Source organism: Odontesthes bonariensis, chromosome 3 (assembly GCF_027942865.1).
Source record: "Odontesthes bonariensis isolate fOdoBon6 chromosome 3, fOdoBon6.hap1, whole genome shotgun sequence".
NCBI classification, from domain to species: domain Eukaryota; kingdom Metazoa; phylum Chordata; class Actinopteri; order Atheriniformes; family Atherinopsidae; genus Odontesthes; species Odontesthes bonariensis.
Window position 1 is genome coordinate 24,655,055 of NC_134508.1, and position 24,222 is coordinate 24,679,276.

General features: G+C 40.2%; 1 protein-coding gene across 1 annotated transcript in view; it reads left to right on the forward strand.

Annotated features, from left to right (window-relative positions):
- The window catches only part of LOC142377263 (green-sensitive opsin-like), a 134,872-nt gene extending 111,268 nt beyond the window's left edge, over window positions 1–23,604 (forward strand). The window contains exons 3-5 of the mRNA XM_075461187.1: window positions 21,255–21,420; window positions 22,723–22,962; window positions 23,506–23,604. Of these exons, the coding sequence (XP_075317302.1) occupies window positions 21,255–21,420; window positions 22,723–22,962; window positions 23,506–23,604 (505 nt within the window). The remainder of the gene's footprint in view (window positions 1–21,254; window positions 21,421–22,722; window positions 22,963–23,505) is intronic.
- Window positions 23,605–24,222: the final 618 nt, after the last annotated feature.

Genomic DNA, 24,222 nt, shown 5'->3' on the forward strand with positions numbered 1-24,222 from the left:
GTGATTGGCAACATTACGATGTGTCTTTGTTCTCCTCTTTTCATTTTCTGATTTGACTCTATTCTTTCACCATGCAGCCGTTCTCCTCCCCCTCTTCAGGATGACACATTTACAAATGGAAGAAGAAATCTACTTGACCTATAGCATCTTATAGATGTTGAATATATATATGGTTTAGAGGGGAAAGACAACTAGTTCAACTCTTTTGCATGTAACAATTTCCAACAAAAGTGAGAAACTGTATTTCGGATTTGGAGATTGCACAAGCACTGTTGAGATTGGGAGCAGGTCGTTTAGGCCATTGGCGTTTAGGCCGCAGTCGTTTAGGCCAGGCTAAGATATAAGTCAGCTCTACTGGTCTGTCTGGGTAGCCTACATATCTATGGTAAATATTGGCCATGTTTATTTTGCAGTTATTCATAGGATATAAACATTAAACATTAAAACACACACAAGCGCACGAAAGACGCTTAAGAGAACTGCGAGTTTCTTGGAAATTGGAAGAGGAGATGCAAAACTGCCAACAAACGTTGTGTGAAAATAAACCACATGCACACATTCGTTAGACAATAATGCTGTAGCCTAATCATTTAGAAGCCCGTTTTGCGGTTTGTGAGAATTAAAATAGTGATTTAGGCTATAAGATAAGCATCCGCATTGCCATCAAAAGGGTGACTGATCTGAAACCACCACATTAGCTGGACAATAGGCCTAATTATTAATAATAATTTGTTATTTAGAAGCCCGTTTGCGAGATGGGACGTGGTTGATACACGTGAACACAAATTCACTAAATATGTGTTTATTTTACAGTTATTCGTAGGCCTATATATTCTGCTTAAATTGTATTTTATTTGAAATATTACTGTCATACAATTATGTTTGGACGAATAGTAAATTGTTGTTTAGGTAGAGTTCAAGGGCAATTGCCCTAAGATGGGACATGGCCTTTGGTTTTTTTTATGCCCCTACCTGCTCTGCATCCAACAGGCTAATTCGATAAAGTGAATATAAATGAAATATGAAAGGAAAACAGCACCATATCAATCAAAATCAACACTTTATTTATCCCAAGTAAGGAAAGAAAAGGCACAAAGTGTAGGGAGCCATAGGCTGTACAGGCAATAAAATAGCGTGTGAACAGTCATCAGCAAAGGTAAAAAGTGGTTGTAGGCTATTCCAGCAAGAGTGCAAAAGTACAAATTGTTTACATCGCCTTTAAGTTAAGAAATGTTTCCAGTGCAAAATACAGACCAAACAGGTCTATCAAAGCGGCTAAGTCAAAGTAAAAAATGACCTTATTTACAACATATCTACATGACACAGTTAATATAGATATTTTTTTTCCCCTTTTTTTTTTTTTTTTTCACTGTGTGCATGTGATTTATTTACACAAACATTTGTTGGCAGTTTTGCATCTCCTCTTCCAATTTCCAAGCAACTCGCAGTTCTCTTAAGCGTCTTTCGTGCGCTTGTGTGTGTTTTAATGTTTAATGTTTATATCCTATGAATAACTGCAAAATAAACATGGCCAATATTTAGTGAACATGTGTTCATATATAGTCTAGCCATCCAAGCCATCGAAACCACTCTCACCTGACTAGGGTTAGGTGTTGGTATGCCGGGCGATTAGTGCTGGCGTACACCAATTAAATGTGCCAGCTGTGAACGAGGCGAGGGTATGGAATGTTAACTCATCAAAGCCACTTGCAGCTCTGTATGCAGAGCGATTACAATCCGCGCAGATCAATGACACACATGCCAACCAGCCATCTGTACATTTTCGCGCACTCTCTCTAAAAATAGATAAACCAGGGAAGCAATTGTACACGCCCCAGCTACTGTGGAAATTATGTGATCAGGATTCCAAAAATATTCTCACAAACCACGAATCAAACTGGCTTCTTATTAGGTATTAATAATTATTGTGCAACGAATGTGGTGTTTCAGATCAGTCACCCTTTCGATGACAGTGCATGCTTATCTTAAAAAATCACTATTTTAATTCTCACAAACCGCACGAATCTAACGGGCTTCTAAATAATTACAGCATTATTGTCCAACGAATGTGGCAATGCGGATGCTTACGATGACAATTCGATGCTTATCTTATAAATCACTATTTTAATTCTCACAAGCCGCGCGAATCTAACGGGCTTCTAAATAATTACAGCATTATTGTCCAATGAATGTGGCAATGCGGATGATTATTTCCACAATTTTATGAATTTATAAATCACCATTTATTAAATAAAAAAAACGTTTCCACACTAAAGTTGGTTATTAAATGATTTACCATAGATATGTAGGCTACCCAGACAGACCAGTAGAGCTGACTTATGAAGGCTAGCCGCAAATTCAACATGGCAGACTCACCAGGTGTTGGCAATCGCTCATTTACCATCCAGATCCACATATAAAGTGCTCCTTCCTGGGCTCTACCTGTTCGTCAGCAAGCTGCATGGTTCGCAAGCCAAATTGCAGCACGGAAACCAGCCAGCCCGGTAAACAGCCCGGTAAGCAGCCCGGTAAATATAAAGAGACGCTCTCTCCACCTACCTCTATCCCGACGTAGCAGCCGTCGCGCAGCCTCCGAGCCGACTTCTTTGGTTCAAGCCGAACCAGCTGGCTTCTCAGCTCTTCCTAAGGAGCGTTTTCCCTCGCCGACGCCCGCCCGGCCATCGCAGGGTAAGTTATGGTACTCTGTCTCATTGGTTTACCCGGTCTCACGCTTGCTTCTCTCGCCTAGGCCAGCTGTATGTGCCCGCTCACGCTCATGTCTCGCTTCCCTGGTAATCTCAGGGTCGTGGGTTTGAGCCTGCGTTGGGCGTAGCAGTTAATAATCAACAGATGTTCGATCCAGCACTTAAAGTCAAAGTTCAGCTTCGTTACCACCATCACAGCATCCTCAGTGGTGCCTCTTTGAATGATCACAAACCATGATGTCTTGCTAACCAGGACCATTTATTTCTTAGCCTAACAAAATGATGTCGCAGCCCAAAGCCAGCCAAGAACTGACCAAACTGTTTGGGTAAGGCCAGAGCATGTGAACGGAGCGGAGCGCAGCGCAGCGCAATTCCTGCTCCCCGCTCAGGAGGATGTTCGCTCATTCGCTCCCCGCTCAAAGTTGCGCCAGGATGCTCCGCTCAAAACTCGCTCCGCGCTCACCTTAATTTTCCTGCTGCTCAGGCGAAATCGCTCCACGCTCGCTACAGGAGAAGGAATTTTCTGACATTTTTACTTCATGTAATTATGACAGGGCCCTGGGACACACGGCGTTTGATTTAATGATGTGACCGTGTATTGTCTTATTTAAAGCGGCACTATGCAACTTTCAGTAATACGGGGTTTGTTTACCATGCAATACACACCCCAAAGCTGTAGGGGGGGCTCCGTAGAAAATAAGGCGACAGTCTAGCCATATTATATATTACTACTCTAGAAGCTAACCACATTCAATTTAGCCGTCGACAGCTAATGGAGAGAGGTGTGTCTTATCAGGCTCCCTGGCTCGGCTCAGAGCCCTTTAGACCTGCCGTGAAGCAGTAGTTCTCGGCTCTCGTGTGTCGCGAGACTTCCAGAGGTAAACAAAGCACGCGGCGCCACAGGCAAAGTTGCAAGCGCTGTTTCGGGCTAGGGCCACCAGATGGAGATGGAAATGTCACCGTTTTCATCAGAACAGGTCAGCCAAGCTATCTGATGATTGCCAAGCAATTTTATGACCATGAAAAAGTTGCATAGTGCCGCTTTAACTGGCTGTTAAATTATCACCACTCTGACGTACAAAAAATAATGTTTAGAAAATATTGGGCGCCAGCCACTACCACGTCAGAACGAAGCCCACCAGATTACTCAGCTTAAATATGCATCACACGACACAGCAAAGAGAGACCCCAGGCTGGGCTAGGCAGGAGGAGGGAGAGGCGTGCGTGTGTGTGCGTGTGTCTGTGTGTGTGTGTGTGTGTGTGTGTTTGTGTGTGTGTGTGTGTGTGTGGCCGCGAGAGCATCAGCAGAAACGGAAGCAAAGCAGAGGAAACGAGGGTCACGGTTAGAACTAGCACCTGAGCAGTCAGCTTAATTCAGACAATCAGAAAGGGGAACATGTCTTCACGGTACCTGACCTGTTCCGAGCGTTCCCGTGTCCCAAAACTCCAGACGAAATACACAATCCACGCTCGATAGCGTTTGTAGGCCCTACAGTTCGGGCGTTTCCCTGTTTATTATCCGCACTTTCTCTGCAACTATATGCTAGCTCCGCCACACATAGAACACACCGTTGCGCCCTCGACTTGAATTGCTCACTTCCTCATTTACTACGGGTGACAAGGCCCGCGTGGCTGCTATTTAATTATTAATTTATTACACTAGACTACATTAAATCAAAAATGTTATTTTACAAATTTTATAATCCGACATTTTTAATTGACGTTGTGAGCGCATCGGAGCGAACTGGAGCGGAGCAAAATCCTCGCTCCGGCTTTTGAACTGAAAACCGCTCTGCGCTCTCACCATATTTCACCGCTCCGCTCCACGCTCTGAGTAAGGCGATGTTAACACATGATCAGCATGTAAAGATGTTGGTGATGCCATGTTTCATAAAGTGTTGCAGCTCAACTATGATAGATTATTAACTTGTAATGATATTGACTAAATCAGACCAGGAAGTGACTGAAATATCGATAACGATGGAACTGACTATGATGTTGACTCTGATGTGAAAACAGTCGTGCGTGTATTAAGTGAGAAATGCAGGCGTATTTTCTCATGCTGTCTGGTAGGCAGAACTTTACAATTGGAGGACATGTTTTCATTACCTTAAATGGTCTTCACATTGCATCTCCCACAAGGGAAGTCAGGGCTGTGCGTGACACAATACGTTTGGTATGCGGATATGTTGCAGACCACAAGAGTCCTTCAGCGTGGCTGCATGTACACAAGCTACACACTGCATTCAAAAGGTAATAGAGGAGCTCCTTGAACAGCTAGCTGCGATTGTGAGTGCAGCCTTGAGATGAAATAGCTGTCACTGGGGCTGCTGTTGGCGTTGTTAGGATTATGGCTGCAGCACATTTGTTTTAGTGTTTCATGACATGCAACAGTTCGATGCAAAGCGACGGCTGCTTCAATGCACCATTAAAGCTGCTGTGTTCTGGAGCAGCATAAGAAGCATAAACTATTACAGCTGGACGTAACCACAGCAGTAGCCATCACAGCGAGTGACTGTGCTCACATCCCCGCCCCGCTCAGGCCCTGCTTTGCCCTGCTTTGCCCTGCTCTGCTCTGCTGAGCCCTGCTTTGCTGTGCTCTGCTGTACCCTGCTATGCTCTGCCCTGCTGTGCCCTGCTCTGCTGTGCTCTGCTCTGCCCCGTTCTGCTCTGCTGTAACCGGCTCTGCTCTGTTCTCCCGTGCCCTGCTCTGCGTGCCCTGCTCTGCAGTGCCCTGCCCTGCTCTGCTTGGCTATGCTCCTTGGCTCTGCCTCACGCCCTGCTGCTGCCCCGTTAGATAGGGCTTTAATCTTTTTGCTGGCAGCTGCTCGAATGTTGTGACGCTTCTGCCTCCTGCACAAGGCACACTGATCTGCAGGACATTTGCACAGTATTGTGCCGCATGATAGATTTTGTTATTAGTTGTTTTTACACCGACGCCACCATATTCTCAATCAGCTGCTCCCAAGGCAGTGTGACAGCAGTCATCTCTCATTGTGTCTGGGCGCACCTCACACAGCTACTTTTGTCCCCGATCAATGAAATATTTTTGATTTTAAAAGATTTTAGCCACTCGGAACTGTTAATATTTGAATAAGTAAATGGGTGCTTTCGTGTAGCAGCTGATCTGCTGGCTCTACTTTGTCTTTCAGCGACTCGTGTTTAGCCTTCCATGTCAGTGGTTGCAGGGTTGCTAACCTTTGCTTTGAATTTTCCCCTTTTGTAAAGGACAAAAACACGTTTTACATTTAATAGTTTATTTAGGCTCTCCTGCATAGCTTTGACCAGCAACGTTTCAAGCTCCCTTATATTCGATCCCTCCTAGCTGGCTTTAACTTCCATGCAAAACTCTATCATCTGGCTCACTGTTCCTGCAGCCCAGGCGGGCTCACTGTCCCTGCAGCCCAGGCGGGCTCACTGTCCTTGCAGCCCAGGCGGGCTCACTTTTCCTGCAGCCCAGGCGGGCTCACTGTTCTTGCAGCCCAGGCGGGCTCACTGTTCCTGCAGCCCAGGCGAGCTCACTGTTCCGGCAGCCCAGGCGGGCTCACTGTTCCTGCAGCCCAGGCGGGCTCACTGTCCCTGCAGCCCAGGCGGGCTCACTGTCCCTGCAGCCCAGGCGGGCTCACTGTTCCTGCAGCCCAGGCGGGCTCACTTTGCCGGCAGCCCAGGCGGGCTCACTTAGCCTTTCTCTCTCTCCTCAGGCAGCCCAGATGAGCTCAATCCACGGCAGCCAGGCGGGCTCAGTCTCCCTTTCTCTCTCTCTCCTCCTCCTAACCAAGGGATGTGTTACCATTTCATACCATTTACAACAATGGATTGTGGCATGAATTCAGGTTTACCCTCAATGCTTCCATTCAAATCTATCAAATACAGACATTTAAGTAGCAGCCAGGTGCTACTAATTAAATCCACTTAAATAAATAACTGAATAAATAAGATCAATTGATAATCAGCAATCAGACTGTTAACCCAGAAGGTATATCTCAGCTTTTACAGAACCTCAATTAGTGTGTTAAAAAACAAAACATCATGACAATGAAATTTGGCAAATACTCAGCGAGTTTTCCAGAGCAAAAGTCCTTCAGACAAACAGGAGGATGTTTGGCCATAATACACAGGGCCACATTTGACAATGATTGTGTTTGTTAGCAACACATGTTTTTTGTACAACTGTTTGGTATACAGGATTTATATACCAAAAGCACCAAAGGACTCTAACGTCAATCCTGAGGCCAACTGGCTGACAGCTAAAGCTAGGCTCAAACTGGTCCTGCAGCAGAACAATAATTCAGAGTAAATCTACAATAGAAGGGCTGAAAAAGGAAATGATCAAAGTGTTGCAATGATCCAGTCAAAGTCCAGACCTTCAGCCTGTGAAAGTCTGTGGTGGTACCTAAAGAGAGCTCCATCCATCCAACCATTTTCTATATCTGTTTAATCCAACTCAGGGTCGTGGGGGGGCTGGAGCCTATCCCAGCTGTCATTGGGCAATAGGAGGGGTACAGCCTGGACAGGTTGCCTGTCCATCACAGAGACAAATGAGACACACAACCATGCACATGCACACTAACTCCTAGGGACGATTTAGAGTTACCAATTAACCTAATATTCATGCTTTTTGGATGTTGGAAGTACCTGGAAGGATCCATACATACAAGCAGAGAACATGCCAACTCCACTCAGAAAGGCTCAACAACAACATTGTAAAAACCCGAGTGAAAAAAACAGCTTTAGAGGCTGGTGACAGCTACTGAATCATGGAGTGGACTTAGTCTTTCACAGTTAAATTGAATTAATTTTGTTCAGTAACTAATGAGGACCAGATGATTTTTTATTATGTCCTGACATTTAAAATCTTGAAATTGACAGAGTGCATTTAATTTTTGACATGACTGTACATCTGCCTCTCTATTGCCTTGACAGAAGAAATAGTTATTAATTTCTTCCCTTATAAAATGCTTAACTGGTACTAACAGATTTAAGAAATAGCAAAGAGGTTCAGTCAGTATTAGGGTTTTCTCCTCAAATGTAACAAGTTAACAGGATTTAAAAATCTCTAATGGTGTAAGCTTACTTTTGTCATAACAGTTTGTAGTTATAAAGGGATTACCTCAGGTGCTCCCATTTATTCATCACAAGACGGGTTAGGTCACCCCAGCCAGTAATCTAGTTATTTAAATAGGTGTAAGTATCCCTATAACTCAAGGCAGCTGGTAGTTTATGTTAAGTTTTAGTTAGTGGAAGGCTCCACACACTGCACTCTGCAAACTTTACGCATACACCACCTCAGTCAGCTGGAAGAGCAGCGAGTTAACCTTGGGCTAACACTAGAAATCATGGCAAATATGGTCACTGACTCACAAACAATGTAGCTGCAAAGATCATCATGGAAAAGCAATCGCTAAGTTGACTCTGGTTTGCCCCATGTCTTTATATAAACAGTTTTCGTGTAACCTTTTCTCATATAGTCTTCCTTTTCTTGCCCCCTGTAGTGATGCTTGATGTGGAAAGTTTCAGATGCTGCTCTCTCTCTCTGCTATTCAGCCTGAATACAATTATTGGCTGACCTTTATACACACCTACAGAACGTGAGACCTACAAGATGGATTTTCTATTCACTTTTTTAAAGCAAATTTATTGTTAGCTGTTGGGATATGAATAAAGCATCAACACATGTGACAAATGGGGCCTTTAGAGAAAACTAGATAACTGTGACTTTAACTTATCAGATCAGCTGCGAGAGAGGACAGTCGTTACAGTTATCAGGGACCTGCTCTGGTGAGATGGACGGACCGACCCATATGGGGTGCATCCTGCTTTTTGCCTGATCACAGGTGGGATAGCCTCCAGGGCTATCCTTACCCTTAATTGGATTAAGAAAATATAAAAAACGGATGGTTAGGGGCGGTCTGTGGCGTAGTGGGTACAGCAGACGCTCCATGTACAGAGGCTATAGTCCTCGTGCAGCTGGCCCCGGTTCGAATCCCGCATTGGACGGCCCTTTACTACCTCTCTCTGCCCCTTGCTTCCTGTCTCTCTTCACTGTCCTATAATAAAGGCATAAAAAGCCCCAAAAAATATTTAAAAAAAACAGATGGTTCGATGGATGCTCTGGTGAGCAGCTTGAACTTGTCCGACCAGCAAAATATATGTGAAGAACACAATGTAGTTATGAAGCAAGAGGCTACCTCAGCTCCACAGCGAGAAGAAAATGTCACAGGAGGTCATTCTTGCCAAATTATGTCAAATACTGATGGAAAAAATGGGACTTACTGCAACAGTATAATTCCTCTTTGGGAATAATAAAGTCTTTTTTCATTTAATTTGATGTACATTACTGGTTGATATTCCCAGCAAAATTTTACCAACTGTTGAAATCAAAATTGAAGCTTGGTGGGTCGCACAACAGCATTCAGTGAGACAGATTTTATACAACAGGAGCAGCCAGTGTCGGACAAAATGTAGAAAAAAAGAAGGGAAAAAAAACAAAAGTGGTTTGTATATAAAAAAATGTCCAGGGCTAGTATAGTACAAAAGCATCAAAACACTTTAACCATTACAGTACAGGCAACAAGATGTCACAACATTTTATGATGGAGTCATTGCCTAGTTTATAAACACAATAGCAATATTCTATAGTATGAATATTAATTGAGTTATTACCTTTTGTAGACATGAAATTGAAGTGGAGTGTGATGCATAATGAAAAAGACATTTTATAAGATCAAACAAAAATTATTTACAAAAGCTGTAACTGACACTCAGGTGTTAATTTCCCTTAAAGAAAGACATGGTATTTACTATGCAGAATAATAGGGCTCAGCTGTGTCTGGAGACATTGTGTGTTTTGGGTTACTAGTGTCCCATTCTATTTAATATGATACATCTAGAATGACTGGAAATTTAATCACATACGACACACCTGTTCATTTGAAGTCAAGGATGAACTGACCAATATTTTATGGTCAACGGTCACTGAGAATGAAGCAAGTAACTGCATTGTATATACAAAAAGATAAAAAGTCAGCTTTACTGTGTCGTCATAATGCTCTCATTCAACATCATAACATAAGGGAGATGTATGGGAGATGTATGTAAACTGTGATTTGACTTTTTGTCAGGGGCAAGCGCCCGTAAGTCTGTAATTCTAGATTAATTACAGTTGCCGGATCCTATTGGCTTTTGAATTGACATCTGTTGGGGGTAAACCAGCTTGGAAAGTTCAAGAGAGTTGAGGAGAAACTTGACTCCACTGCCGGATAATGGGGATCATGTTCTTATTTAATTAGACAAGCCAGGAACCTATTACCTCATTATTATTGGCTTTTGAATTGTATCTGTTGATTGTAAACAGTCAGTAGGCTCTCAATCGAATACACTTATTTTAAAGTAACAACCAGTTCCAACAATTCCAGACATTTCCCAGCTAATGTAGAGATCGTCTTGCAGTTGCGTCACACCATCCGCAACTTCCATCAGTCTGACCTGACACCTTATTTGCACCGTGTGACGAAAGAATGGGACAGTAGTATGTACATTATACATTAAGTTAAACCAGAAAGAAGTGCACATGACAGCTAAATGTACGATAATGTCAAACAGAACTGGTCTGTCATGATTATCAGCTCATCTTCACTGTCTTCAGTCTGCATGGCCATGTTGCTGGGAAAGTGTTGCTTGTTTTGGAGAAATGAAGACAGCAAAAGAGAAGAGATAGTGTGTGATGTCTTACAGTTTTTCTCTATTGGTTTGGCTCATTTCTTGAAACAGAAATTACATTCTCAAAACCCTAAGATCATTTGGCATAACACTCTTATAGTTCAGCACAACACCATAGCTAACCTGCAAAAGCACATATCTCTCCCAAAACTGTTCATCCATGCTTCAGACCTGATTTCTTTCCAATGTAAAGAGTCAGTGCCACCCAAATTGCAAAGATCTTTCTCAATTGCCTAGGCTCATTTCTTGAAACAGACCGGACGTTTTCAACACTCTTTAGTACTTTTTGCAAAACTAAACTGAATGGTTCAGCAAAACACCATGGTTCACCAGCAAAAGCTCATATCTCCCCCTAAACAGTTCACCCATGTGTCAAAATGAAGTTTCTTTCTCATTCAAATAGTCAGTTCCCCCAAAATGCTCATACCAACCATTTTTATTCACCCCTCCCTCATGACCACTGTCCTCACCCTCCTGGCCGTCCAGACGTTGCTGTCTGTGTGGCAACAGATTCTCATCAACATCGCAACGTATATTTTACCTTGCAAGGCAACGCGGGAAGAAACGCTGTTAATGCCGCAACCATCCCCCACACTGATCTCCTGTAATGTCTAAACATGACAAGATCTTTGGTCTTGAGCATGATGCTCATACACTCTCTACCTCCAAGCAGAGAAAAACTCCTCAATAGGATTAAGGAAAGGGGAATAAGGTGGGAGCAACTCCATCATCATTCTTGAATGCATAGTGAACCAAGCCCTGATGAGTGGACCACGATGGAAGTTGACATTGTCCCACACAATCACGTAGCGTGGTAGGTGAGACTCAAGAAGACCTCGCTCATATTCAGGGACCAAATTAGTATAAAGGTGGTCCAAGAAGAAGAGGAGCTTCTGTGTGTTGTATGGGCCAAGAGTGGGGATGTGAGTGGCCACACCATTCTCAGAAATGGCTGCACACATAGTTATATTGCCCCCTCGCTGGCCTGGAACATGGCCCCTTGGCCAGGTTGAAGCCGGCTTCATCTACAAACATGAGGATGTGAGGGGTCTCATTTGCTTCCAATCCCATTATTATCTGCAAAAGTTAGAGTAAAAAAATTACATGTACCCATCATGTGCTTTTTAGCTGTTTTTACACACTGTTTTTATTTACTTCTTTTACTCTGTAAAGCACACTGAACTGCTTCTAAGCATGAAATAAATTACTCAATTACTGTCATGAATTTATCAAATGTTACATGAGATTCTATATGGTATTGATGGTATCATGTTCTTGGCCCATTTTGACAATTGAGCAGATTATTGTGCATGTGATGACTTATACAATGAAATCATGCTGACATATTTTGGATAGAAGAACCATTAGACCAAGAATCAACTAATCAGTTCAGATCACCAAAATCTATTCACTTGGAAAATGTGCTAAATGTAGGCAAACTGTGCAAACTGTAGGCTACTTGTACATAATCTTTTGCAGAGATGCATTGAAACAATTGACACATGTATTAAGACAATTGCAATTTGATGAAAGCAATGAGAAATGCCATTCTGTTGTGAACAATTGCGTGGTGGTTTGGAGATTTGTCCATGTTATTTTGATAATGTAATTTCTGTTTCAAGAAATGAGCCAAACCAATAGAGAAAAACTGTAAGTGATCTATTAGCTATCTAACATCACTGCCGCCTCCCTTCTAGTGCACTCATTCACTGAATAGCTAATCAGATATATAAAGGCCTTAAATTGATTATCACCAATATTGCCTCACAACAAGAAGGTTCCAGTTTCGAATCTCGGCTAGAGCCTTTTGGTTTTGAGTTTGCATGTTCTCCCCGTGGGTTCTCTTGGTGTACGTCAGCTTCTTCAAATAAATCAAACCTAAACAACTTTGAAGCTGTTAGAGCAAACTCTTAATTGGGAATACTTGATTTTTTTGTATCTTCATCTTCTCAACTGAAATTTTTTTTGTGATAGAATACAAACCACAAACAAGTACAGATATGGTTTTCAAAATAGCAGAGAACTTTACATCATTAACCTGAGGATGTTGTGGAGAAAAAGGAGTCGGACTCGTTGGGTCAGCCTCTTATGGGGAATTTATTGAACAGACCGTCACAGAGACATGTACATTTTCAGCATGCACGGAAATTCCCAATGACCTCAGATTGTAACAATCTGTTATACACTTCTGTATCATTCAATGCGTATGTGGCCCAAACCCAATCTCTCTTCCGCACCTGCTGTCCGAGGCCGGCGCCTCATTTTCGCCATTATCTAGACCAGTGATACTCACTATTTTTTTCACAAGAGCCACATTGGCAGAGCAAAATCAAGGGAAGAGCCACTTTTATGACAACATACTAAGTCCCTTTTTGCAAATATGCATTTCTACATATAAAACATCCCACAAAGAAAGAAACAACACAGCCAATACATTTTCAATTAAGACTATATTTACCTTAATACTGGGATGAGCGGAAGCTGTCATGCATGTCCTTGACTTTCTTCATGTTGTAATCATAGTGAGACATTCAAGATGAGCCTGGTTTTTGTGCTGGTTTTTGCCCTTTTTTAATTAAAAACCGATCCATTGTGCCTGCATCTCGCGCTGGCTAAAGGAGCTAGCGTGTGCTGCTGTCAAGTGTGACGGTGGTTTAAGCGGGCTGCGTTGCCAGGTTTAACAGTGCCCCCTTTAGGAAACACCATTAAACCTTAATTAATACTTAATAAAAATACTTAATACTACAAAAACGCAAACTTAATAAAAATACTTAATACTGTGCAGTATTCGCTGTATGTTATTTGAACAAATTTATTGTTATTGTTACCATATTGTTATAAGCTACTATGCGAGTGCGACCCACCAATTAAAGCTTGAGGAGCCGCATGTGGCTTGCGAGCCGCACAATGAGTATCTCTGATCTAGACAGAGCTCATCCTAACCTCAAACAATATGCATGATTCGGGCACAACAAGGCACAATGTGTAATTGGACAATATGTCAAGGCTCTGCTGCTCTCCCACTAGGAAAGGCTACTGTTACCATTAACAGTGGTCTCAATGGCCGTACCCATATTCAAACGTTCACATGTTGCTTTGTTGGAGTATTTTCTAGAGAAATGCTGCTACACTTTTGACTGTTCAACTTTGGTCATTTAAACCTTGTTTCAAGCAGCAAATGTCTACCTGTTGCCTGAACAAGTGTGATGTTTACAAGTGTGGTTGAATATTTTTTCTGTTGTATGAAATATGTGATTTCATACAGGCAAAACCTTCTATTAACAGCACATTACCGTTTGGTCAGATGGATAAATTGTTTTTTAAACATGGGCCAAGTTAGGAAAGAGTCTCAGTATGAAATTATAAAAAAGAACAATACGGAGGACCAGAAGAGCCAGTTAGATCCAAGTCCCACACTCTTTTAAAAGTTTTTTTTTTTTATGTACTCTAACTCCTCATAGTAAGTATTTGACCCTATCACGAGATAGCTTGAGTTTGTCTCTCAATGCTTCGTCCTTTACCACAAGTATAGTGGATGTTAAGGATGTTCCTGTAGCTTTAAAAAAATTATTTTGGGCTTTTGGCAAGACCAATATACAGTTCCAGTCAAAAGGTAGATGATTCCTGACTTTTGAGTTGTACTGTATGAGCTTCTAAAAGTGATTAATTGTAATTAATTGTCTGATTGTGATTCCTTTGTCATCGCTATCACCTGATGGGTCCCTTGCTCATTCAGCTCAAAAATACATCTTGGCAAATGTAAATATGAAATATGCAAGTACGTCTAGATTCTTATAACTGTATTGACCTTTTTGTACGTAATGACTTAAACAATGAAAGACCCATTAGAAATGTTCTGTTCTACAGCCATGTATATGTGATTATAATGCAACTCTAAGACAATTGTACTTGCGAAATTTCCATACAAAGCTATTTTCATTCAAAACAAATGAGAATAACACAGACCAGCAGGTCTGACTTACATAGTAAAACTGACTATGTCTGAAGTTAGAGCTAATATGTCCATCATAAAATCATTTTCTATTTTTTTTAAACGTATTTGCGATGTTTACCATCACAGAGCTGTTGCTGTTGAGTTCCAGTGAGCCATTTATTTTAAACCTTAAAACAAAGTGAAAACAGCAAAATAGCAGTCCTGATTGGTGCACCTAGCTACAGTTTGAAGAGGTTGTAGGATGTAGGTTGCTCTAACCTTTTAGAGAACTTTCTTCTGTGGATTAAGGTAGTCTTCTGCCCTTTGAAGTAATCCCAGACTGGCTGATGATGTTGAGATCAGAGCTCTGTATGGGGTGCACCATCTGTTGCAAGACACTGGTGACCATTCTGTATGAACTCTTGTTGCATGTTTAGGGTCTTTTTGTGGCTCCTTGATGGTATTAACATAATACCAGAACTACCTAAAAATCTAAAAGAATAAACCAAGTCATTTATGCCTGAAATTATGTCCGGTATGAATGACATTTCTATGAACTCTCTATTTCTTTTTTTTTTTTTTTTTAATTATTTGGAAAAGGTATTTTCATACAAACAGAAATACAAAATTGGTATTTTTTCCATAGTCCTTTTCCAGTTTTTTTTTATTCTGCATTTGAATAATTGCAGTTATAGATTTTTAATTGTATATTATTATTAGATTTATTCTGTTACACTTGTCCAGGGACTTTAGAAACAAAAATAAGGCTTTTGGTTAATTTAGCCACATTCACAGTCATGTGCATTATAAAAAAAAAATAAAAAAAATAACAAGCAAAAACAAAAGAAGTCTGTCCATTTAAAATTCAATAATAAAAAAAAAGAATTACATTACTTTTGCAAATTTAATGTGTTACTCATAGTTCAGTGATAAAAAATTCAGCAAACACAGTTACAAGGAAATCAGTTATGACCGGACGATAAAGTGAATTGAATAATACACAATAAACCATTTGTATTATATAAAAAATATATTGTATAGTTTTTATAGTGAGTAGGAATGACCTCCCATAACATTCATTATTGCTGCAAAACTGAAGAAGCCATTGACTGAACACGCTTCTTTGTTTTTAATCACTATGTTATGTAGAGGGTGTGCAGTATTGTTCATTATGCTGAGCAGCCTTTGCTGCATTCTTATTTGCATATTCAGCTCCAGGGGATCCAGAGCAGTCCCTAGTACAGAACCAGCTTTCCTTATCAGTCTGTTTAGTTTCTTTGAGTCACTGAGACTGAAGCTGCTGCCCCCCAGTTCCCTTTACTCAGCCTTGTGTCTATCATTGACGCTTCCCACAGCTGATGAATCATGAGTATTTTATGGGATGACAGGACAGTGAGTTGTTTTCGAAGTCTGAGGTGTACAGGGGGAAGAGAAATGGTAAGAGTACAGTCTCCTGTGGTGCTCCTGACCACCATCTGTGATGACCCTTCAGTCTCACAAACTGGTTTGTTTGTCAGGTCATTAATAATCCCAAAAATTGCACAGGCATCAGCCTATCTTCTGAAGCTTCTCACTGGGGAAATCAAAAAACGTGATCCTCATAGTGTTGCATGCTTTGTCTAGATGAGAGTTGGCTCGTTGAAGTAGGTACATGAAGACAACACCAACACCAACCCCAAAAATTTAAACAAACTGAAGTGGGTCTTAAAAGGTGTTAATTTGCTTTCTGAGGTTGAGCCAATAACAGTCTCTCCAGGACTTTCCTGGATGTTAGTGTAACTGGGTTGGCTGAGCTCTGCAACTCAAAGATGTTATGATCATTTACAAAAGATACTAGAGCCCATCTGAACCAAAAGCTTGTTGCAAACTCATTCACTGAAATAACCCCATTTTACTCCTCTAAACCCATTCTTTGATATTCTCTAAAGTGGATAAAGGCATCTGCTAAATAATTCTAATGAAATAAACACACACGGGGAATTTGAGTGTCTTGTTTCTGTTTCTTACTTAAGTGTTAAACAGCATAGCCTGCCCATGTCTAAGATCATACTGTCTGTATTGAAAATTTAGGCATGGACATGGAAAACCATGCCGACTTCAAACAGAGGTGGTGACCTCAGATATCACCCTTAGAATGTAGCCTTTGACTTTTTGACTTTCCTCCCAAGGCAGTTTTAAAAACATTAGCACTTCATTTCAGTCAAAACATCTCACATGGTGTTGAGGTATGTAAAGTACTCATTGTTGACAGTGACCTAAACATCCACAAGATGGGTAGGTGGTAGTGATGGGAAGTTCGGCTCTTTTCCGAGAGCCGGCTCTTTTGACTCGGCTCCCAAAGAAGAGCCGGCTCTTTCGACTCCCGAACGGCTCTTTATTTAGGATCTTTTGTAGCCTATATTTTACCTTAACTTTGCAAAAATAAATCATGGTTTATGTGTTGAAAACCCTTTTGCTTTCAGTGTTTTTATGAGAGACCTTATAATTGCCTAATTCTTTGCATTTATTCTGTGACAAAACCACTTTTACATTTGTTTATTTCAATTAAACTTTTTTATTGCACAAATTAACAATAAACTTCAAACAAATCCACAGAACAGAACCAAAACCAGAACCAAACTCCTCAATTCTCACGTGAATACCGCATGCTGGTCGCCATGCTGGCCAATCATAACAAAGCTCTGTCGTAACCAGAGCTGGGACTTAGCACTGAAAGTGAAACCTAAGCAGCGAATGGCAAAAAACTTGGAGTCGGCTCTCACTTGATGCGAGCCGGCTCTTCAGATTCACCACAAAGAGCCGGCTCTCAGAGCCGATGCTTGTGCGCATGACCCATCACTTGTAGGTGGATCAGTGACACACATCTGACCTCAACAAATCTCAAGGTATGAATGTCATAGCAGCTTTTAAGCTTGAAACTCCCAATCAGTGCGTTAGAACTGAAGTACTGTGAAGTGCTGAAAAATTAGAAGTCTTTTGGGTGAGAGGGGAACCAAGAAGCAAGAAAAGATTATCAATTGACTTTTGTTTAAGCACTTTATTAGCATGACTTGGATGACTGAGAATCTACACGAACATATAATCAGAAGCATGTTGTCAAACCACATTATATTAATTTATGTTTTATTCTTTGCCAAGTATTTTTTTTTTGCAGTGTCCACTTGGGCAATGCTAAACTTTTTACAGTTATTTTTTTAATGTTTTTTTCCCCCTTAATTTTTAGGGTTAAGGAAAAATTGGGGACTTTAAGGTAAAATTTCTACTGCTACTTCAAAAATAACATGTTTTTACACATATGATCAAAACTACAATTCACTGTCAAAAAATGAGTTGAAAAAAATACGGATTTGATGTACTAACTGCCACCAGGCTAGATGCACTTGCACTTGCATGGTCTTTTGTGTTTTATATAAAGCTCATCTAGTGCTCAGCTGCTGATAAACTCAACGGACGAGATGCCTCTTAACAAGCAAATTACCATTGTAACCTAAACAAAGCAAAATCCACAAAACATTTTTTTAATGTTACTTTGTTAGTGTCAAAAACTCACTAGTGCTCTATATGACCATGGCACAGCATGGTCTAGTTTCCCTCATTTGACCTAGAAAATATATGCGTTCACTGATCGCTGGTTTATTTTGACAGGAGGGGGCAGAGGAAGGAACGGAGGTTTGGCATAGAATAATGAGCTTATAACTATTAGGAGCAATGAAACGTGGACACTTCCATAGAACATTGTCCAAATTCAGTGCACAAACATTTTTAACTGCCATTGTTTACAGGTTCTTACATTAAAATGTTGATATATAACACAATTACCTGTTAATAGAGTACTGCCCAACCACCGCTGTAAAAACAAAGATAAAAGGGAAAACAGTATTCTTTCTACCTATCTATCTATCTATCTATCTATCTATCTATCTATCTATCTATCTATCTATCTATCTATCTATCATCAGCAGAGCTTTAGCTTTACTGTACACACTAACCAGTACTCTGAAATCCTATTAAGAAATAGTTAGCTGCATCCCATCTAAATGGATCGTGACCGAGAGTTTTTAAAACAGAGTCCTCCTTTAATTGTGTCTAAGTCATAACTACTAGTTCGTGTGTTTTATTCATCTTGAATTGTTTAAAACCTCCATGTGAAAAGCACTTGTCTGAGGAAAGGAAATCGAAAACTGAAGTAAAGACAAATAAGTTAGATTTTGTATGCGACTGAGAAGACGTGGTAAGCTAATGCAGTTTCGTGATTTTAAGTGAATGCAAGTGTTTAGTAAGTGTACCCAACTCTTAAACATTATGTGATCATAATGTTTCTGTGGCATGAATGCTTTCAATTAGTATACATGTTCTTAAAAACTAAAAAAGAGATCACTGATTAACGAGTGATTATACTAAGACAGAGGTCTTCAACAGGGGGTCCGCGACCCCCAGGGGGTCCGCGGAGGTACTGCAGGGGGGTCGCGAAATATTTGGTTGTTTAGACGATTTAAAAAAAAAAAAAAATTATTTAAAAAAAAAAAAAAATAAATTTTTTTTTTTTTTTTTAAACAGTTTTTTCTCACAAATTGTGTGCAAACGTGTGCCATCCACACAGGGCCGGCCCAAGCATTTATGGGGCCTTAAGCAGAATTTCATTTGGGGCTGCCCTACCATCACCTCAGCTCCAGATGCCTCATTATTCCATAGGCTACACTGTTACGTGTGTAACGGACCCACAATCATTAGCATTATTTGTAATCATCTTACATTATACAGGTGTCAGCAAACTCATAAATATGGTTTAATTAACTTCTACATAAAGAGTGATGTATAAGTATGGCTCATTAATTTAACTATTTGAAAGTAACATCAGCAGGCTGGAGACTGCATTTATAGTAAACACGTTAAATAGTTTAATTTCTTTCAGATGTGCAATGGTGTGCAAAATGTTCAAAATCCAAATACAAAATAGAATCAAATGACATTCACATTATCTTACAGAAAAATAAAGTTGTAATCAAAATTAAATTCAAAATTGTTCTCGGGGCCCCCTGGTGGCGTGGGGGCCCTAAGCGACCGTATAGTTGGCATATGCATCCACAGATGGTTTGAGGATTCATTGCCCCATCTACATGCATGTTTAAAGTTAAAATCTGTGGATTATTTGAATAGCTCATTGTCGTATCCAAGATGTTTGTTTATAAATGGCAGTGGCACGGCCACCTTGTACCTTGCACATGTTTAAAATAAAAACATGAATATATTAACCTGTGTATTATTTGAATAGCTTAGTATTGAATGTACAATAACAGAGTAGCTATGTTTATACACGGCACTAGGCCCCGTTAAATAGAAAACACAATTGTATGCCATATAAAAAGTAGTGGGGTCCCTGCTCCAACTCTCCATCAGTTTGGGGGTCCCTGGCCTGAAAAACGTTGAAGACCCCTGTACTAAGAGATTATGGGCTGAATTCCGAGATCCTCTTAGCTCATCTTCTTATAACGTCTCCAGTGGGTATATAACCATGGCTCCTCAATCACATGGAAGAAGTTAGAGAGCATAGACAGCTGCATAGACAGAGCTCAAGGGTAACTCTACTCTGTTAATACAGATCCTAAATTGCTAAGATGGAGAATGCCACAGAAGGCAAGAACTTCTATGTCCCCATGAACAACAGGACGGGGCTTGTGAGGAGTCCTTTTGAATATCCACAGTATTATTTGGCAGATCGCTGGTTTTTCAACTTTCTGGGTGCCTACATGTTTTTTCTGATAGGCGCTATACTTTATACATTTTTCTTCAAAATCTGTGTATTTTATCATTTTTGTAGTCTTGTAAATCTAATACTGAGATGTTGGACCATTATGTCCAAAGTTATTCAGACATACTGCTTTAAGTACTATGGATGATGATTATTCCTAAAATAGATATGTTCACTTTTTATTTAAATTTAAATTTAGTTTTGAATTTATGTTTATGTTTATAGAGCAGGGTTGAGGCAGAGAGGTAAACATGAACATTTATTTAAAAAATACACCATACCGGTCAAAAGTTTACCTATTTGTGTCTCAAGTTTGAACTGATACTGTATATCTTTAAAGTTGCTCATGAAAAGTAATGTAAACAGCTGCTATGTTTGGAAAACATTGGAGATCAGTGACAGCTCCAGGACTGGCAGACCCCTGCCATAAAAGTAAAGGTGAAAAGAGGTAGAGGACAAACAGGAGACAAGGGGGGAAGAGTGGGAAATGGAGAAGGAGACAGAACAGATGCAGTGTGAGCAGAAAGGCATTTATAAACATATAGGGTGATGGAAGGGTTTAGTTCTGTGCTTGAATTTCAGCTGAAAAGTATCTCCATTAATTGGCTGCTATGGCCCTAGATTCGATTAGCAGGTGGTGGTACAGACTTGGAAGATTGGCAATAAAGTTGGGTCTGTGATTGGGGTTAGCAACAGACAAAAAAAGGACTGCCTAAATGAAAGGATATCAGTGTCAGTCAGACAGCTCTTTTTAGCAGCCTCGCTGCAAAAGTCGTTGTTTCCATCTGTGCTCTCTTCAAAGCTGCCAGGCAAACAACATAATTTTACTTTTTAAATAAAGGGAGCCGATAGTAATATGCACATACTTCTATAGCAATAGGACAGTATATTCCTGAGATCCTCTGCAGATGTGACATGAAAAAGGTTTTAAACTCAATATTTATTTACTAATCCTAAAATGCTCGGAATATTGTTGGGAGAGTTGCCATTTTCCATAAAGCCCAGAAAAAACTTTTGATTCTGTAAGCTACATAAAGGCTGTTTGAACATTTGCTTCTATGAAGAGTTGATATATACATACTCTTTAGGAAAAATGTTAGAAGGAAGTAATATTATATGTCTAATGCAGTATGTCTTGTATTAACAGGTATATTCCAGAGGGTATTCAGGTTTCCTGTGGACCTGACTATTACTCTAATTCCCCAGGCCTAAACAACGAATCATATGTGTTATACATGTTCTCCTGCCACTTCGTTATCCCTGTCACCACCATCTTCTTCACATATGGAAACCTTGTGATGACAGTCAAGGCTGTAAGTGATTAAGATTAAATAGTTCATACATAATTTACAAACTATGCTCATGTGTGAAATGTTTTGTATTTAGGAATGTCATTTCCCTATAAGAGAGTGTTCCCAGTGTCAGTGTGTGCCCAGTCATTTTGCAAATACACTGATCAGCCTACAATCTACATGCATAATATTGTGCTGTTTTCCCTTATGTTAGCAAGAAAGCGTTGATGACCAGTCATGTCCAGTTGATGTATGCTCATGAATACCAGGACAGAAGCCACCCTGGCAGTAAATTGCCCAAAACATCAAACTGCCTCCACTTGTCATTGTGCATCCTGCAGCCGTATGCATAGTCTAAAAGAAAATGTTATTCATCAGACCAGGCCACTGCCTTCCAGTGTCTCACTTCCTATTCTGATTGTCACATGGCCCTTTAGTAACTTGCAAGAAGGTTAAGGGTTAAGTATTAGCACTCTGATTAGCATGCCGCTACGCAGCTCCATACGGTGTAAGCTGCAGCACTCCGTATGTTTTGAAACCTTTCTGCCAAGGCCAGAAGGTTTTGCTGGGCTATGAGCAACAGTAACTGCTGTGGACCCTGCCTTTTAGAAGATGCTTTAACATTAATGTTTAGCAATCACAATTTAGGCCTTGTAATATTCATATACGCTTAAATGTTTTTAATTCTTCGAAGACGTCTTTACAAGAACTGACTGCTCACTTGCTGCAAAATATATCCCACCCCTTTAAAGCTGCAACTTTTTTTTAGTCATATTAGCTTGAACTGTCATGGGATTCTGGAAGTAGAATATTAAATAGGCTGTTTAGGAAAAATCCCGAATTCTGTAGCTCCCTCTAAAGCCTGTAATCGTGCTTGCAAAAATCGAGCGCTCCCAGCTGTTTTTAACCAATCACGTTAGGTTTATTATTTATCTATTATCTGAGCAGAACAGTCACCAACCATGTTTGAGCGTGAGTCTGCCCCCAGGTCGTGTGCGCGCACACTGGTGTGAACTCACGTGCACAACCTCGTCCACAGAAGGGGAGGGGTTTTGGGGGCGGTTTGGAGCTTGGTAGAGGTTGGGGGAGGGACCTGAAAGTTGTACCAGTTCGAATTTTCCGACTTTAGACTCGCAATTTTGAAAACCTGCCGACGGCAGCTTTAATAGTCATTGTAGCAAAGTTATGTCTGTTCAGTTCTGTATTTGTCAAAATGACACCAGTTATCTGGTCTGGCTTTCTGAACTTACATCTTGAAAATCTTGTAGCATTAGATCAGAAGTCACTTAGAGGAACAAAGCACTGACATTAACACATTTCCAGGCAGCAGCTCAGCAGCAGGACTCAGCCTCTACTCAGAAAGCTGAGAAGGAAGTCACACGTATGTGCATCCTGATGGTGTTTGGCTTCCTCTTGGCCTGGGTCCCATATGCTTCCTTTGCTGCATTCATCTTCTTTAACAAGGGGAGAGCCTTCTCAGCTATCTCCAGGTCCATCCCAGCCTTCTTCTCAAAGAGCTCGGCATTGTTCAATCCGATTATCTACATTTTGATGAACAAGCAGGTCAGTTTTTTTGTGGTGTTGTAACTCAGCAGTTAAGCATACAAACAAGAAAAAAAAATGTGATAAACCTAAATATCATAAAGGGTTTATAGATGCAACTGCAAGTTAATTGATTTTCTAATTACAAATGTAATATTAATAACTGAAGGATGAAAGTCTGCCGATGCAGTAGTTTATAAATTTTTAGAAAATATGATCGTCATTGGAAAGGTCTTCTTGATTAACTGAAAAGACTAATCAATTGCCCTTGAGGAGGATGATCAATAAAATATGGTTTATTAAAAAAGAATAATGATGTGTTTTATATGTCTATACTGTAACTGCTCCTATGGGCACCAGCTTGCATTTCTAGCTTGGTGTCTAAACAGATTACAAAAGGCATTTTTGGTGTCTTAGAGAAATGATAATTTCTCCTACAAAGAAATATGAATAAAACTTGAGATGCTACAGTTTTTTCCCATTATACAATGATATCTGATTCATTGAATGAGTATAATCTCAAAATCCTCTTTCTTATTCTTACTTTCTGCATTTTCATTTCAGTTCCGTAACTGCATGCTGGCTACAATTGGAATGGGTGGAATGGTTGAAGATGAGACCTCAGTGTCAACCAGCAAGACAGAAGTCTCAACTGCAGCTTAAGGATAACAATAACACATCTCTGGACAGCTTCCTTCCTCATATCATCCTGATTCTGAGTGGCATTCTTGACATACAAAAACAAATGGATACAAGACAATATGTTCTGGAACAAATGAACATAAATCTCTCAATACTGGCCATTGAAAGCATTTTACTCCACACACCCATGATCATGATGTTTCTCTGTAGGTGAAAAAGGACTTTAAAATTAAACACAACCTGAGTTTTTTCCTTGTTCAGCAACGATGTCAACATCTGCTTGGGTGAGATTCACCTTTGTATATTCATGAAATTGAGAGGTTTGCATATGTTTCAGCCTTTGTCACAATAGCCTGTAAATATTTTATAAAGAAAAATGTAGATAAAACTTAATAAATGCATGCATGAAAAGATGTAATGGTTTATATCTTCTTATTTTCCATTTCAATACTTCAACATTTCCCATTAGTTTTTCTACTTAGACACTGCACAAATATTTGAGACATGCAATGTCAAATTGATGTTCATCCATTCCTTAGTTCTTATGGTTCCATAAACTGATGTTGTCCTTATAAGAGTATTTTTTGGTTGCAAATACCGTATGGATTAATAATCATTGTCAGTTTTGTAAACTGGTTA